Raw genomic sequence first — 18,310 nt, forward strand, 5'->3', positions numbered from 1 at the left:
TACGTACGTTGGAAAGTCACGAGTCAACCATGCGTGATCGTGCCTGTCGGTGTACTAAAATGATTGGCTAAAAGGAAATGACGGAAGGCATTAGTAGCAATCCGATTGGACAATAGTAGCATCAATCGAAACATGCATTTATTTTTTTTGCTATGTAATATACTTTTACATAGCTATATGAGAACTATTTCAGGATTTTTTTTATTTTATTTTTATACCATGTCTAAATCATATTTTCATAAATGTATTCCAATTTATTCTATTTTATGAACGCTACTCAAAATTAGCTTTTTACTGCCACCTAACGGATAAAGCCATTAGTCTTTGGAATATTCAACTGTACTTATTAAGTCCATTATTTTCTGTCATGCAATTAAATAAGCAAAAATGTCATACATTCTGGATTCATTACAAATCAATTGAAATATTGCAAGCCTTTTATTGTTTTAATATTGCTGATTATGACATTTATTTAGTTTTTTGCTTGGTCTGAGGAAATATTCTAATATTTTGAGACAGGATATTTGAGTTTTTTTTTTTTTTAGCTATAAGCCATAATCAGCAATATTAAAAATAATAAAAGGCTTGCAATATTTCAGTTGATTTGTAATGAATCCAGAATGTGTGACTTTTTGCTTATTTAATTGCATTACAGAAAATAATGGACTTTATCGCAATATTCCAAATTTTCTGAGACAGTCCTGTACTGATAAAGGTTAGTGACATCATGTTATTGAGGTAAAACTGAAAAAAAATATTCAAGTTATTCGCCAGCTTGTCTCAAGTCCAACATGTTTTGCAGATTTAGCATCATAAAATTAAATATTCATTTATTCCTTCTTCAAAGTTATAAATTACAAAAACAACTGTCATACATTCCAAAACATTGTTGATGTGCTAAAAGTCTCTTGCATAACTTCTGAGGGTTTTATGACAGTAAACACCAGAGAAGAATTGGCAGCAAAAGTTATTACAACTCCATAAAGTTTGTGCCACCAAAAAGAGTCTGTTCAGTCCATTGAACGTCCCCAAAAATCCAGATGAAAAGCACATAATATAAAAAAATGACTCATATGGCCTTCTGCAAAGTGACCATTTTGGTGTTCTCATTGTCGTCACACTCCTCGTCGGGCAGCGGGTCGTAGAGGCGGCGATACAGCAGACGTGTCACCAGCGTGACGATGAACATCTCCAGGATCAGCAGCTGCTGACTCATCACTGCGGAGACGCGCAGAAACGTCGCGAGGAGTGAAACAGTTTCACACGGCGATGGAGCAATTCCACGTCAGAACGGGTCGGATGATTGACGGTGACTCACTGTATCCCCTGGCGGCGGAAGAGAACGGCGGCGCGCAGGCGATGGTTCCGTTCAGCGCCAAGATGTTGATGATGGCAGACTGAAGCTGGCTCAGGATCAGCACCAGCTGCCGACATGTAAACGCTTGTCAGACCCGACACGATGAGCCGTTGTGACGTCATAAAGGTGTGAATCCGCGCCTTGGAGTCGTACCTGGTACATTGCGTACTTGGGGATGATCTTAATGCTGCGCAAGGTGGTCCTGAGGTGCATGAACGTGATGGCCACGGGCCACAGGGCGATGATTGTCAAGATGCCCACAAAGGGGTTGATCCAGATTGCAGATCCGGTGATGCTCAGCTGAATCATGCAACACGTCGGGCGTGTCAGTGAATACAAGACAGGACAGAACAGACGGGGAAAATATGAGCAACAACAAAAACAAAAAATCCATTGAAAGGTTTCACCATAACTTTTTGAATTCTCCTTCACAAAAGCAGTTTTCCATATTCAAATTAAGGAGACGAGCGATCCAATTGAAACAAAGATTTTTCACATGTCACAGAATCCATGTAATATATGGACAGAAAATTCTGATTCTTTGTAAATAAACTATTTATTAGTCATTTTGAATAAACACAACTATGGGAATCAACTTCCACATATGACTTTTGATTTGTGTCATATTTGATACATCCGGTCACAATGCTTTAAAATTGCACATTTATAACTGTCAAAAATATAATAATAAAACAGTCATATCAAACATATGAGTATTTCCAAAAATCCCAAAGAACATTTCCAGCTATAATAAGTACAGGTGTCTTTCCTTTCTCAATTGGGGGGGCGATCGTGCAAGGTCGCTGGAAAAGCCATCAGCTGGGTAATACTGCCCTCTAATGGATCATCCGTGCGATGCATGCGTCAGATCATATACGTCAGGGTTTTAATGGGGGAAAAAATATGAAATAGGGGACTCAAAATGTCTTGTATTTACTATGATACGTTTGGCGTTATAGGTTTTAAATTATCATGCAAATCCCCCCCCCCCAGTACATCAACAATTATTAAAAAAAATAACTAAAAATAAAAAAAAATGTGGAATAGGAATAGGACTTTTAAATTATTAAAGGGATACTTCACTTATTTAGCCCATTATAGCAATAAAAAGTGAATATTTTGTCTATAATTAATTTGATACTTTCATCATTTTTCACATACAAATAGTACCTTTAAAAGCACATTTTGCAACTGAAAATGACATCACAAGGTCTCAGGTAACCAATCACAGCTCACCTGTTTTCTAGGTTTGGTCATGTGACATTCACAAGCTGAGCTGTGATTGGTTACCTGAGCCCTTTGTGATGTCATTTTCAGTCGACGGCAAGTTGCAAAATGTGTTTTAAAAGGTACTAATTTTACATGAAAAATAATGGAAAATAGGACATTTATTACAGGCAAAATATGAATGTTTGACTGCCAAAAATGGTTTAAATAAGTCAAGTATACCTTTAATAATTGTGGTTTGCAATGAAAGATGAAAGGAAAGTACAAGTAGATTGCGACGCGTGTTCCCCATCGTCAAAACGATGAACTCACGTCCGCCAAATCGAAGGTTCCGTTGGTCCACAGCACGATGGAGAGAACGGTGAAGACGACCTTGAGCAGAGCAAACTGAAAGGAGCCGAGTTTGAGCAGGAAAAGAGAACGCCTGCAAACAGAGGATAATTCTCAAATTGCAAATCAAGTTGCATCGGGAGCCATTTTGCTTTGCGGCTTGCCCCCACGTGAGTTTATGCGGGGGGGGGAGTGAACTTTTAAACTGTGTGCATAAAAGTGGCGCCTCGCCAGTGAGAGTTGAACGGCCGGGAGTGTGTTTAACCTGCCTTACAAGTACGGCATGTGCACAGCATTTTCCTCATTTTACATAAGCTTCACAAAAAAAAAAAAAAAAAAAGGAAGTTAGACTGTACATGTGTGTGCTTCATTATAACCACATGAGGTTTCAATTAGCGCCTCTGCAAAAAAAATTATTAGGCCTAGTCATGTTGGTAGTATAGGGCACTTGTCTGCCATCTAGTGATAAATGGTGATATTGTAACTTAAAGCTACAGTCAATGGTTAGTTGCAGTTTCGAATTTGCATACCCCCCCATTTATATAAAATAATGTTGTTGTTTTGTCAGGCGTTTTTTCCTCATATTTACCTATTTTTCCATTTTAAAAAAAATCTGCAGAATGATTTGGGTTAGTTTAAAAAATATATTTTAAAATTTGTATTTGCAAAAAAAAAAAAAAAAAAGAAGAAAAATTGTGCCGCTATTTTTTTTTCTATAAAACAAACACAAAAAAACACAACAATCTGCATTTTCTGAATAATTAGTTTGGTGTTAGTTTAAACAATATCTATCTAAATTTTTGTTTAAAAAATAAAAAGAATTGTGGAAAAAACATTCTCAGGATTTCTTCCCTATAGTTAAAATAAATAAAACAAAAAAACAAACAAACAAACAAACCCCTGCATTTTCTGAAGAATTATTTGGCTTAGTTTAAACTAGTGTTGTTCCGATACTGTTTTTTGGCCCCCGATAGCGATTCCGATACCCAGCTTTGCAGTATCAGCCGATACCGATACCATACCGATACCTAGAGTTTTTTTTCCTCAACATGAAAAAGCTGTCCTGCCATTGGTTCAGATCATTCAAGGGCCAATAGGATATCTTAGATCGGCATGCAGTGAGCACGTCACATATCAGTGAATATCGTGCACGAGCAAGACACAAGATGTTGCATCCAAAATCCTATATTAGCGTTGGAATTAATGGTTTCGGCATGTTACTTGTGAGTCGTCGCCGATAACGATATCACTGTTTTAATGCAGTATCGGCACCTCTGCCGATACCAGTAGCGGTATCGGAACAACACTAGTTTAAACAATATCTATCTAAAGTTTTGTTTAAAAAAAAAAAAAAAAAAAAAAAAAAAAAAAAGTCCATTTTTTTTCTCAGGGTTTCTTCTCTATATTTACGTCTATTTTTCCGTTTAAAAAAAAGAATTATTTGGGTTATTTTAAACAACATCTATTTCCATTTTTCAATTTTTCTGAAAATTTGTCATTCAGAGTGCGATTGGGGCCGCCAGTTTTGCCTAAATCTGTCACAACCCAAAATTAAAAAAAAACAAAAAACCCGCACGCATCAGCGTATCGTTTTTACCGTGTGATGGCCGCATACGGCAGGCAGGGGCAGCAGCAGCAGCACGGCCCCGTGCTGATCTTCAATTTGTGTTTGGTGCCCCGCCGCAGGAAGGCTTCGTCGCCGCCCACCTCCTCCAGCATCAGGACGAGGAACTTGAACACTACGATGGCAAAGTAGCTGCAAATGAAAGGATGGAGCGGAGGGGAGGGGGGGTGAGGGAGGTTTCAAAAGGATGCGGAGGAAGGCGCACTCACCAGGCCGAGGTCATATCGGTAAACATGGTGGCTCGGGGGATCCACATTCCCAAACAGGACATGGTGGCGATCACCTTCAAAGAAAACACAACTTTAGCAGTTAGTATCCAGTGAAAACCCACACAAGCACAGGAAGACGTACACCAAAGACGATCAATCTTACCGGTGCGGCTCCATTCACCCATATGATGGTGCTCTTCTTATTGGCGGGCACTTTCTTATAAATATAAACGCACTCCTCAATGAAAATCAACATGGATGCGGCTGCCATGAAGGTGAGGACAGAGTACAAGATGATGCCGAAGAGATCCAACTCTGTGGGGGAACAAGTCACATGATGCATTCACTATCTTTAGATCCAAAATACAATGGCGCTAAAGCAAATAATAAAAATTTATTATCCGCACATTCTAATTCACGTAACAATATGTGTCTTATTTAGGTTGTAGTTTGCATTACGTCATACTTAGAGCTACTGTATTTCTAATATTTAGGAATATAAAAAGTCTACACACCCCTGCACAAACAAATGAAACCAAGATCATTTCAAAAATGTTCTACCTATGACCTTGCACCTGTGCAAAATCATGAGAGTATGTTAAAATAAACTGAGATAATGTGATTGTTGTTTTGGGATGTGGCTAAGTTCAAAATGAACCAATCACATTCAAACTCATGCTAAACGGGCGTCAGCGCACGCCTGCCCCCATTTGAATTGCCTCTTGTTAAGAAGCCCATATAAAATTCAGTTGTTCTAGCAGGCTTTTCCAGACATTATTTTCAAAAAGTTCAACCTTGTCTATTTGTTTTAATTGCTGTTTTACTGCTTTTTTTCCTGCATTTTTGTTGTTGTAATGTTTGTTCCTGTTATTTTTATTTTTTTTCTGTCATTAAAATAATATTCAGAAAAACAGAAAAAATATTAGGAAAAACAGAAAAAAGTAAAAAAAAAAAAAAAAAGATAAAAAAAGAACCAAAATTATTCAGAAAAACAGGTTTTATTTATTATTATTGAAAAAAAAAAGAGGTTTTTAATCTCAACGGGACTATCCTGGTTAAATAAAGGTTCAATAAAAAAAAATATATGTATTTATTTTTTTACATATTGATTTTTGAGTGAATGAAATACGCTTCCATGCAATATACTTCCGCACAAAATACCTCAAACACGTAAAAAAAAAGAAAATAAAAACGGATATAAAATTTTAATTGAAAAATTTCATACAAAAAAAATAAATATAAATGGAAATAAAACAACAAATGTAAATAAATAATGTAAAAATAAAAGAATAAAAAACAAGGTTAAAAAAAAAAAAAAAAACATGTTTCCTCTCACTCTTTCAAATGACATCAAGAGACAAGTTTATATTTTGAGAAGGAAAAAAAAAAAGAAAAAAAAAAAGATTGCCACCAAAATATTGGAAACGTGTCTACAAAATAAAACGAGAAACACATCTGTTATGCGCCAGATAATTTGGTCATCGCCCCGTTCATTTTCTATGGCAGTTTATTCATATTTTGAAACTCCGTCACCATGGTAACACAAAAATCATCATTCCGATCTGAGACGCATCTTTTGATACCTCATTTGTGAGGAAACGTTCAAAGATGTCAGCTGCTTTCGGCCGAGAAAAAAATGTCAGCAGCATAATAAAAAATAATAATACTCTGAGGTAAGATAATACAAAATAATACAAGGGCAATACTAATAAAGCACTGCTACTATCTGCTTTGCAACATAACCAAACATGAGTTAGGTCCTGGTAAAAAAAACCTTGTTTTGACCTCATCTAGAAAATATTCAGTCAGGTAACATCTGGACTGTTGTCCAGTTAATTGAAGCATCAACAAACTGGAACTAATCAAAGTTTCGGAAACAAGACACGTGAAAAATAAACAGAGCAAGAGTCGACTGTATTTCTCATTGTGTGTCAACAGAACACACATCTGGTGTTCATTTAAAAGATGGTACACACATGTTAGTTGTGCACGTGGGGAAGAAAAAAAACAAAAAAAAAACGAAAGCTTGAGTGGCTGCTTTGATTCTGTTGCCCGTAAATGAGCGTTTTGCTCGATGGGTTTCTGGTAAGCAAAGTCATTTAAATGTAGCAATAAACATCACAGCTTTTCGAAATGTGACTGCAATTTGTGGTCAATTAATTATTTAGGGTGCAGCATTAAGTTGAAAAAGTTCACACACAAAAAAAAAAAAATTAGACACGATATCTCTCATTGATGAAATTCTGGTCTGCGTCCAGTAGAGGCGCTGTTGATTCAATCACAACTAATTTGATGTCAACATTGCATTAACTATGATGTGGCGCTAAGTCCATAAATTACATAATAGCCTACATTCAAATAGTTTAATAATTGTTCTTGACTAAAATAAAAGGACACGAAGACAAATACCACAAGGGTGAGATATTCATTACGTCTAAAATGTTTGTTTGTTTTGTTTTTTTTTTGAATGGCGTGACGTGACCTCTGAACCCCACTTCCCGTCTCCCGGTTGGTTCGAAAAATTGCCTACTCACGAAGGATGATGTCCATGGCCAGGGGAGGTTTCTCCTTGCACCGAGGGTCCATAGTGGGGATGGATTCGTTCATGTCGAAGGTTCCAGAAACTTTCACCGATGGAATCGCTTCGACGTCCCGAGTTGCTCTCCACGGATCGAAGTCGCGGTGCTGGGTTACCCAAGTTGAAAAAAGGGCGTGCTGCTACTTGGCAGTGGCGTCATATGTGCACCAGGGGCAGCGGGGCACCCCCCGCATTTGATGCAAGACCCGATGGGCACGCCCCCTGCTGCACATGCGCACGCAAGACCCAGTCACACCCCTGGAGAGATTTGGTGAACATAATTGATCAATGTAGCCTCGAATCCAGCTACTTTATCAAAGGTGACATCCTCATGAAAATGCTCAGCCTCCTCCCCAAAACATCAAAACAATCAAAATGTAGTGCATCGATATTCTAACAAAAAAAAAAAAAAGAATCAGATAAAAATATTTGAGCTTCCACATTAGTCTAAAAATAAAAATATGGTGACTTTTTAAATGTCAGCCTGGTCCACACAATTTTATTTTGTCACGCTAAAACATTGAAGGAAAAAAAGGTTGGTGCTGCATATTAAAACAATATACATTTTTTGTGCTGTGGACCATCATCTCGCATCCGTGAGGTTATGGATTCATTCCTCATGCCTGGTGACCATGTCCAAGTGTCCTTGAGCAAGACACTTAACCCCCGATTTGCTCCCAGCAAGCAACCGCTGGTGCGTGAATGTGTGTTTGGGGTTTTTAACCATGTAAATCGCTGTACAAATACAATAAAGCTAAATAGTTTGGACAGAACAAAATACACATTTGTGGAACAGGCGTGTTTGTATTGTAATTTTATTGTAGCATTTTTTATTTTTTTTTATTTTAGTATGGATGGGGAGAATCTGTCAAATGAAAATTGAGGTAAGTATTTGTTATTCAAATATTAAAATAGTCCCTTTTATTAAAGCATAACATACGGGCTAAAAGGAATAAGCGGTCAAGGAAATGGATGGATATGGGCTAAAATATTTGTTCCCAGAAATTGAATTTGAATTTGGATTTTTAAAACATTGTATTGAAAAACTGAATCTAAATTGCACAATTTGTATTGTGGCCAAAAAATGAAACTGCACACTCTCTTTTTTTTTTTTTTTTTTTAAACTGCATATTCCCTTCTTCAGGTACACTAAAAACAGCATGACAAGATCATTTGGCCACATTTCTATATTGAGCAACTTTAAAACTATCAAATACATTTCATTTTTCTCTGAAACGATATTATTACCTTCACTGAAAATACAACATATATATTCTCACTTTCCATTCTTTCAAAGCAAACTCACGTTGCTTTCTGGAAAATTTGAATCTCCTCAGCAGCTCTTAAATTATCACATTTTATACTGGTTGACGCCCACATTGTTTCTTTCAGTTTCACAACCTTTTTCCACAAAGGAAGCAATGTAAAATCACTGAATTAACTATCACCACTAAGAGCCTAAAAAAAACCCGCTAATACGCATCATACAAGTCAAGTATGAAAACTGTACAGTAAAAAATAAATAAATAAAATAAAACCCTCATCATGTGATGATGGATTTGTTGACAAAATGATTTGGTCATTTACATTACTCATTAGCATCTCTGCCTTCAGCTACATGCTAATTACGTTAGCATGTGTTTGGTGTATTTAATTGATATATGACGGTAACGTGCCCGACTGTATGTTGCCGTAAGCTCCATTTGATGGATAGTTACCTTCACACTTGTCTTTTCACTGTTACGATCCATTATGTAATCACACACATAAAAAAAAAAAAAAAAAAAAAGCCAAAGGAAAAACAAAACATGTGGCGTTAACCTTTTGGATTTGCTAACTGCAAGCATGGAGACGGTTTTGAGGCTCCCCCCCCATAAATAAAATATTTTTACTCCAAATTCTACCATGTTTGACTACAAACGCTTTATATAAGAAAGTACTCCAGTTTACGGCAGCTGTTGACGCCATTGAATATCTGAACTAATGAGTTCGGATTGAGTGCAAAATGTCATTCCACACACAAGACACCACTATTTAATGGCGGATTTTTTGTGTTATCTGTAATGGATAAGCCATCCAAAGTTGTTCAGTAAAAGTGAGGCCACTTTGGCCTTGCCACGTGTTTGCTTTTCAACAAGTCAAAAAAAAAAAAAACCTACAAATGACGTGGAGGCCATTGCCTTGGATGCAAACCAGTGCACGTTCAACAAGCAAGTTTTCCGTTGGATGTGCTTCGTGGTGATCTCACCCTCATCTCTTTTTTTTTTTTTTTTTGCATGAAATGCATCTTGACACATGAAAGTACTTTAAAATCAAGTGAACTGGAGTTGACGTGTACAGAATTTATATTCACCGGACAACTTTCCAAGAGGAGTTCAAGGGCCTGCGTGTTGACAGATAGTAAAAAAAAGTTCAACTCCACAAAGTTGGCTTACTTCAAATACTGTTATCACGTACGCTGACCGGACACAATATTAGGTACACTTGTACACATTTTCAGTTTTACAAGACCGCTATTAAATTCATGATTATTAATCAGCGGTTGGAATGTGATTGATATAGGTTTTAAAAAGTACTCGACTGTGACCCTCCCAAAAAAAAAAACAACCCATAAAACTTTTAACGTCACAAACTGCAGGATAGAAGCAGACTGTGACAGCAAAAGTAGATAAACTGAGGGGGCAAGTTGGTATTTATGGACAAAAAAAACAAAAAAAAACCCTGAGAACATCTCATGGAACTGCCATCTTGGAACACACTAAAATAACAAATGCGTTGCTATTTGTGGTTTTATGGCTTCATTTATTAGGACACACCAGAGTAAAGCTGTTTCCAAACATGATGCACCTTCAGTTTCACCACATTGACACACGGCTAAAATCACATCTTCTGACAGTGAGGCGCCATGCTTACGGGCTTGATTCTGGCCTTTTGCACATCGTATGTAAAAAAAAAAAAAAACAGGTTGCTGCACTGAAGCATTTCTCTCAAGACGATAATATTACAAAACAACACAGTGCAAAAATACACACGCACGCGTCAATCTCGAGGCCCAACAGCCCAGAAAAAGATTAGAGGCCATTTATAGAAAATAAGAGGATGATAGGTCCAAATGTTGGGAATAAATGGGCATTAGTGGAAAAGTTCTCCCTCCATTATGCTTGTTTCGGAGTTGCCTGTAAAGGAATTTATTTATTTTTTTACATTTAAATGTGGCTTCAGTGTTACAAAGCCCAACACCTTCAATAACTATGTCACTTGCTTGAACAATAACAGGTAAACAAAATCCAGAGAGCAGGTATTGTCAACCCCCTGTCATCACATACTGTTACATGTACATGTAGCACAGATATGATCGAAAATGTACACCACCACAGTTCAACTCTGTACAATATAGAAACGGCTGTAAACGTGTACAGCGTGAGATGCAAATAGCAGGAGGCTCATCCAGCAAACTCATGAGGATGCGATTCGGCAGACATGTAACGGGAACGCTGCATATGTGGAACATAATTCGACGGAGCCCCTAAGGGGACATGGTAGAAAAAAAAAAGAAACAAAACTTTGCGTTCCCCCACTAAACATGATAAAATTCACCTAAAACAAAAAAAAAGCAGACAAGGCCAAATCTGACTTGTTGAACTCAAGTCTTTACAGTGAGTTTTTTTTTTGTTTTTTTTTCTGAGACAATGCAGACAAAAATAAAGCCCTGTCGCCATCTGCTGGTCAGAGTGAGACAAGACGGCAGGCAGGAGGTCCAGTTTGATAAATAAGCGCCATGACTTCATGTTTGTTTGGCCCACCGAGGTTAAGGTAAAGCTAAAAAAAAAAAAAAAAAAAGGTGCTGTAAACTTGTGGTTCAGAAGTCTGAGCTCCTGCTGGTTCAGCCCTTATTTTTGGCAATAAATGTTGAATTTGTCGAGCACTGCAGGCGGACACAGAACGGAAGGGAAAAATTCTGGATGAGCAAAATGAATAAAAACACATGTCAAGGATGCACATTGGAAACACACAGACATGAAAGATCCATTCAACTTGTGTTGCTTTGCCAACCTGCGGACAAGCAGCAATGCCTGATGGACATCAATGAACTCTGCAGTGCAATTGCACCATCATTTTGTGCTCATACAAAAACGGTCCACTGGCCCAGGCATCTGGGACATCTGTGCTGGGAAATATTTGATGTAAAAAAATAATAAAATCAAATAAAATCTTCCAAGAAGACAGTTCAAATAAGAAAAACAAGAGTCCCATCATTAGATTCTTCACAGAAAAGGAAAAGGTAACGATCCAGCTTGTCTCCCACTTATGACTGCAGCTTCTTTGTGCCTATGAGACCATCTTAAAGTGGATCCAGGTAGCTTTTGGCACCAAAAAACACAAATTTAAAAAAAGCAGCTCAAAATTCCCACAAAGGATTTCCTTCATCAACAAACCGAAATAGTCCAATACAGATAAAGTTTATCAATGAAATAAGTGCGTGTGTGTGTATGGGGGGGGTAATCACTGGTGCTGCTGCATGCGGATAAACGCCAACGCCGTGGACGTGGCTCTGTGCTGTGACGGGCGCGAAAGGAATGCATTTCCGTAGTTACTGAGGTTGCACGTCACCATGGTGATGAGCAAAAAAGTGTCGCGCAGCTTTAAGGCATCAGACCGGATGATCGAGGGGGTCGCTCCTGCGGCGCGGCGGGGCGGGACACGACAGCCAATCAGGCGGCGTGAAATCGCGAGACGGATCGTTACGTGTGGGATCGACAAAATCACCTGGTTAGGATTCACTCTCCATGGAGACGGCGGCGGCGCTGTCAGTTGGGGCTGTGAAAGCAAACAGGAAGACGTGTCGGTTTGTGGCGAGCGCAACAATACGCTTACAGTTGGATTCAAAATAACAGCAGGGCTTAAGATAAGTCAGCAAATCTCAAACATTACAATTCAAAGTATGCAATTGTTTGTATAGTAATTACAGGTGTCAATATTAGTGGGTTAATTTTGAGTCAGTAAGTTCCTTGAACGCCACTAATTTTATTTTAACTCATTCACTCGCCGCCATTTTCAAATTTCGCAATCCCGTTCGCTCCCGGCTGTTTTACTGGATTTGGACTGATTTTGTAAGGCCCACAGAATATTGTGTTCTATTGCTATAAAAACATGGAACCCATCAAAAGAAAGATTAAAGTCTCTTCTTTCATCAGGAAAAAAGTATGTTTCTATCTATTTCCGTTTTGCAGAAATTAGCATTAGAAGAGAGCTAATCAATTCATCAGTTTTCACAAATCTATTCAAAATTGTGAGCTTTTTTTTTTCTCCATGGCCCTGGTTGATCTCCTTTACTCTGCTGCCACCTGCTGGCCGTTTGTGTAATAACTACCATTTCTGCAACCGTTCTTTGCAGTTGAGAGGCTGCATCAAAGCCTTCTCTATGCTCTAGCAAAAAAAATAAAAAAATAAAAAAATAAATAACGTAATTCAGGAAATTCCAAAAGGTTCACATACTTTTTTTTTTTTGTTTGTTTCTATTATTCTGCATTCTAGTGGAACTCACCTGACTTGACGGGATTATCAGCCGTGTGTTGTACCATGCTGTTGCTGTTCTGCTCGTTGCTCAGGAGGCGGTTCTGTGACTCGCTCAGCGGGCTCACCGTCACTTCACTGCGAGCAAAACAAGCGCATGAACCCTGACGCCTCAACGAAAAGAAAAAAAAGAAAGAAAACTTTTTAACGCCTTCCGACGACTGATCACCTTTTAGCAGGTTCTGGGTGCAAGGTGACTGTCGGCTGCTCGACGTCGACGTTGACCAGCCGAGTGGGGAAGGTCAGACCGTCTCCTTGGCTGCAACAAACGAGGACAAAGTCGGCACAAGCAATACGCAAATGCTAAAGAACACGGTTATATAAATGATCTTCCAGATTTTGTTTTTTTTTTAAACAAAGCAGCAAGACAAAAGGGGCAATTTAATACCTGGTGAAGACTGGCAGCAGCCAGTACTTCTTCTGGTCGCCAAACACCTGAGCGATATTCTTCCGGAAGCCCAACGAAAAGCCATTCTTGTCGGACCCGCTCCTGAAGACGGGCGCTCGGAACGCCTCTGAGACGTAAACAATATCATCACTGAAATCATTCTTAACTCATTAGCTCCCAAAAACGTATAAATACGTCATATTTTAAATGTTTTAAGTGTCCCAAAGGCGTATTTATATGTTTTTTTGTTGTTGTTTTTTTTTTTAATAGAGTATAGAGAAGGCTTTGATGCAGTCTATCTACTACAGAAAATGATTGAGTGGCAGCAGAGTATAAGAGATCAACCAGGCCATGTTAAAACAAGCTGATTTCCCCACAGTTCTAAGCAGAATTGTCAATAATGATGAAACTTAGCTATGTTCTATTGCTAATTGCTGCACAGCAGAAACAGATAGGAATATACTTTTTTTCCTGATAAAAGAAGAGACTCTAATCTCTCTTTTGGTAGGTTCCATATTTTTATAGCAATAGAACATAATATTTCGCGGGCCTTGCAAAATCAGTCAAAATCCAGGAAAACACTTCAGTGAAAATGGTTGGGAGTGAATGAGTTAATAATCCATTCAATATGGATGGCGGTAGGTTAATTGAAGTCTCGAAATTGCGAACGGCTGTTTGTTGATCCGAGCAGATTAACTCATTTGCTCCCAAAAATGTAAAAATCCGCTCTATTTTATATTTACCATGCTCCCAAAGATGTATTTATAAAAAAAATTTATGCTAGAGCATAGAGAAGGCTTTGATGCAGCCTCTGAACTGAAGAGAATGCTTGAAGCAATGGTTATTACAAAAACGGCCAGCAGGTGGCAGCAGAGTATAAGAGATCAACCAGGGCCATGTTGCAAAAAGTCCTTTTCCCCATTGTTTTAAACAGATTTGTGAATAATGATGAAACTTAGCTATATTCTAGGGCTAATTGCTGCAAAACAGAAACATATAGAAATATACTTTTTTTTTTTTTTTCCCCTGATGGAAGAAGAGACGAAGTAAGAAGAGAAGTTGAAGTGATAGGGAAAAAGAATGGATGGATTTCAGGAGAAAAGGGCGTTACCTATTGTTGTGCGGTTCTTTCCGACGAGCCACAGGTGATAACTGAAGAGGGAGAGAATACTGATGCAGAACATGGCCGCCACAAAAAAGAGAAACAAGACATGGAATTTGGCGTGCGAGTGCGTCTCTTGCAGGTCGTTCTGTGGGGACAGACGGAAAACGAGAGAGGCATCAATCAGGTGTCGAGATGGAGGGAAACGATTGGTGGTGGGGGGTTAGAGACACGAAGGGATGAACACAGCATGCACGCATCACACTGACGACGACGACCCGTGCGAGGTGGTACAAAGCCAAATTCTTTGCTCCGTGTTACCTTTGGGCAGTTCTCAGCCGATTTTCTCCGGCATAGCTTTAGTATAAACAGAAACGAGACTCGTTAGCAACACTGTGGGAAAACAGGCAGCAGAAGATGGTGGACAAATAAGAAAGCACAGGAGGTAAAGGCAAAATGTTACAAAAGAGGAAACTGGTGGAGCAGCGGCGGATCGGAAGAATCGCTCGGATTGGACACACACGCGGATGGGAAGAGGACACGACACGGACTCGTCTGGGTGCACGCGGAGGTTTCAACTGACGGCGCCCAAGTGCGTCATTACTCACGGTCCAGAACTTGATGAAATACTGCAGCACGGTGGCCGCGATGAACAGGCAGTAAAGCAGCGAGTAGGCCAAGAAGAGGATGAAGAACTTGTAGTTGGAGAATCCCACGCAGTTGTTCACCCTGGACAGACAGACACACTCAGCATCTACATTCGAAAATGGGACCAAACAGCACCAAATTAAAACACATTTGCTCCCCAAAACCATATAAAAACATTCTATTTTAAATAGTGCCATGGTGCCAAAAACGTATTTATACGTTTGTTTGTTTTTTTATGCTAGAGCATACACAAGTGTTTGATGCAGCCTCTGACCTAAAGAGGTCGCTTAAAGCAATGGTACTTATTACAAAATAACGGCCAGCAGGTGGCAGCAGAGTATAAGAGCTCAACCAGAGCCATGTTGTAATCAACTCTTTTTCTCCAGTGTTTTTAACAGATGTCTGGACCATGATGAAACTTCGCTATATTCTCGTGCTAATTGCTGCAAAACGGAAACATTTTTCCCTGATGGAAGAAGACTCTCTAATCTTTCTTTTGATACGCTCCATGTTTTTATAGCAATAGAACACAATATTCTGTGGGCCTTGCAAAATCAGTCAGAATCCAGTAAAACAGCCGGGAGTGAAGGGGGTTGCATCATTAAAGATGGCTGGGATGAAATGAGTCAATAATGACTGCATCAATCAAAACATTCATAATAATGGGCCGTCAGATTTTTTTTTTTGTATTTGATTGCATGTGTGCAACACATATTGCGTCGATAGGCCGCTGCTGTATGCACAACACGGAAAACCGCATCATTTCTGGGATCAACAGAAATCTTGGGCTTCACTCCAGCAGCGGATTTCATTTAAAACCGACTACTAAAGAGCTGAGTACACTATATCAGTTTGAAAAAGGGCTATCGAACATCCTGACAAAAAATATTGCGATGTGTATAAAAAAAATTGGGATTATAAAGGTGGTATTACGGGAAATAAGGTGCGCTCTTTCATTTACTTCTGCTAAGAGCTTGCATGCGGAGCAAATTTCACCAACTTTGATTCTTTGTATTGGATTTGTGGATGGTTTGTGCATAAGTCACATGGAATAAACACTGACCAGGGACAATGGTGGTCCATCTTCAGCACACACCTATGAAACAGAAAAAGAATGGAGGAGGTAGATGAAACACGTATAAAGGCACACAAGGCAACTAAGCAAGGGAAAAGTTTTGTTTTTGTTTTTTGTTTTTCTTCCCCATGCAAGCTGGTGAATAAAAACGTACATGTCGCACGCGGAGCAGTGATGACAACGGTCGGGCTTGATCACTTGACAGCGATCACAGTAACGAATTGCTGAAACAAAAATCAAAATGATATCAGTATCCTTGTGGGACAAAATATTGATGTTGTGATGTGTCATATTTTTGCCTGTTATGAAACGTTAATATTTTCTATGAATCTGTACTGTCAATACTGTAGCTTTTCATGGCCCTATCCATCCATTTTCTACACCACTTTGCAGTTGGGGTCTATTTGGGGGGTGTTTATACCCCTTCTACTGAAAAAAAAAAAAAAAGACATCAAGGTGTTTGTGCACCTCCTGCTCCGGTACGAGTGTAAAGTGGCAGGTTGGTGGCCGCTCGCCACAGAATCTCCTGCTGGGATTCTGGACGCTCCTCCTTCTCATAACGCTCCTTCTCAGCCTTGGGTAAGCAGAACTGGCGGGAGCATAAAAGAAAAACAAAATATTTTAGACTATTGACCAGAATAGCGCAGCGGGGTCTCTCTGGATCGCACAGTACCTCTTTGGAAGGGTTGGCAGGTTTTGTGAAGATGGTCTTCCAATAAGACCACACAAACATGATGAAGGAGAGATGGAAGAAGATGAGATATACAACTGTGGGAAAACATGAAAAATATCCATATTAGCCAGAAAGGAACAGTGCGCCAGCAAACTAATAAAAGGGAGCATAAAAAACAAAAAAAGATAAAACCAATAAACAAAGCTTACCCTGTTTTCCTATACTAGTGATGGTGACTGTAAGAGACAACAAAATAGAAATGACATAAATCACCGCAATGATAGTAGATACGACATTGTGCAAGCAATCCATCACGCATATTTTTAGAGCGCCGTTGAAAGAATACATCAAAACCAACAGCTGTTTTATTGCCTTCTTACTCAGCAGACCGAGTGTACCCAGTGGAATTATTTTCCATCTTTATCCCAAGCTTTAAAACGTTCGCGACCACACAAACATATGCAATTTTCACCTGTTTAGGTATCGAAAACCGAATGATATGGTCCAATGTAGTGGTCACCAACATTGTGGGCACCAGGTGGGGGCCCCCCAAGGACCGCATGAGCACCTTGTGGACTTGTTCTAAAAATAGGTCACCAGTGATGGGACATTGTGATTTTCTAGGAATGTAGTGTTTGTTGAATGCAGTTATGTGGTTTATTGGGTTCCACATATACAGACTCCACATACAGTTAGTAGAGGTAGTACAGTTTTTTTTTTTTTTTATTGTTTTTCAACGGTATAATCATTATTAATATTTGTAAAAATAAATACGAACTTTAAATGCATTTTACTAACATTTAATAGGGGCACACGCTCGAAGCAAGTACTTGCAAATAACAAGCCAACCAAATGAAGCAATAAAATGATGTCCACTTCCTCACTGAGCTCGAACCTAAAACTGTTAGCAAGGCAATAACATGCACGTCACCCGGGGAAAGTTTGTCTCGCTCCAAATCACTTAAATAATACCTCGACTCAAAATAATGCCCGCTGTCGGTTTTCTAATTAGCTGTATCAGGAGACTTAAAGAGGCTTGCCAGTTTAATTATTGGGCTGCAGTCTATTTACTTCCTACTGGCCAAAAACAGCGGCTGCCTGTTTGTGTGGCGAGTACAATGGCAACAGCGGCAACAAAAAAAAAGCTTAACATGGACACAACGGGGCAGTAAAGCGATCTACTCACATATACAAAGCTCCACCACGTAGGCATAATAGGACCAGCAGACGACCAGAGCGATAAAAATCACAGGTATCCATGCTAATCCCCGTTGACAGCATCTCAGAACGTGAGTGGGCGCCATCTTTCTCCCTCTACTGGGGAAAGGGAGTGTCTGCGTGTGACGTCATTAGAATGAAGCTCCACAACCCGGAAATAATTTTATAGAAAATATTTTCTAGTTTGTTTAGTTGAAGTCTGTCTTTTTCTTTTCCCTTTTCAGGTTATCATATATATATATATATATCTCCAATTGCAGTTATGTGACATTAAGCCGGACTGTCTGAGTGTTTGCATATATTTGTT

At 39.0% G+C, this 18,310-nt stretch overlaps 2 protein-coding genes across 6 annotated transcripts; both read right to left on the reverse strand.

Annotated features, from left to right (window-relative positions):
• Positions 1-617: 617 nt before the first annotated feature.
• Positions 618-7,520, reverse strand: slc51a (solute carrier family 51 member A). The gene is made up of 8 exons (XM_077509101.1): positions 7,282-7,520; positions 4,911-5,062; positions 4,748-4,821; positions 4,512-4,670; positions 2,897-3,008; positions 1,511-1,657; positions 1,319-1,424; positions 618-1,218 (listed from the first exon to the last, which is right to left on the reverse strand). The coding sequence occupies exons 1-8, from the start codon at positions 7,352-7,354 to the stop codon at positions 1,070-1,072; spliced, it is 972 nt and encodes a 323-aa protein (XP_077365227.1). The 5' UTR covers positions 7,355-7,520; the 3' UTR covers positions 618-1,069.
• A 2,586-nt stretch (positions 7,521-10,106) lies between these two features.
• Positions 10,107-18,120, reverse strand: zdhhc20b (zDHHC palmitoyltransferase 20b). Of its 5 annotated transcripts, XM_077509325.1 has the most exons (13): positions 17,972-18,120; positions 16,995-17,021; positions 16,786-16,880; positions 16,581-16,701; positions 16,267-16,336; positions 16,101-16,133; positions 14,998-15,118; positions 14,711-14,746; positions 14,399-14,537; positions 13,288-13,414; positions 13,069-13,158; positions 12,871-12,977; positions 10,107-12,143 (listed from the first exon to the last, which is right to left on the reverse strand). In XM_077509325.1, exons 1-13 carry the CDS (start codon positions 18,087-18,089, stop codon positions 12,097-12,099), a joined length of 1,131 nt encoding a protein of 376 aa, XP_077365451.1. In that variant the 5' UTR covers positions 18,090-18,120; the 3' UTR covers positions 10,107-12,096. The 5 variants fall into 5 exon arrangements, 4 of the variants coding, with proteins under 4 accessions (XP_077365451.1, XP_077365452.1, XP_077365450.1 ...); XR_013280956.1 differs by lacking the exon at positions 14,711-14,746 and having other exon boundaries at positions 10,107-11,283; positions 11,379-12,143; positions 16,581-16,880; XM_077509326.1 differs by lacking the exon at positions 14,711-14,746.
• Positions 18,121-18,310: the final 190 nt, after the last annotated feature.

Source organism: Festucalex cinctus, chromosome 20 (assembly GCF_051991245.1).
Source record: "Festucalex cinctus isolate MCC-2025b chromosome 20, RoL_Fcin_1.0, whole genome shotgun sequence".
Lineage (NCBI taxonomy): Eukaryota > Metazoa > Chordata > Actinopteri > Syngnathiformes > Syngnathidae > Festucalex > Festucalex cinctus.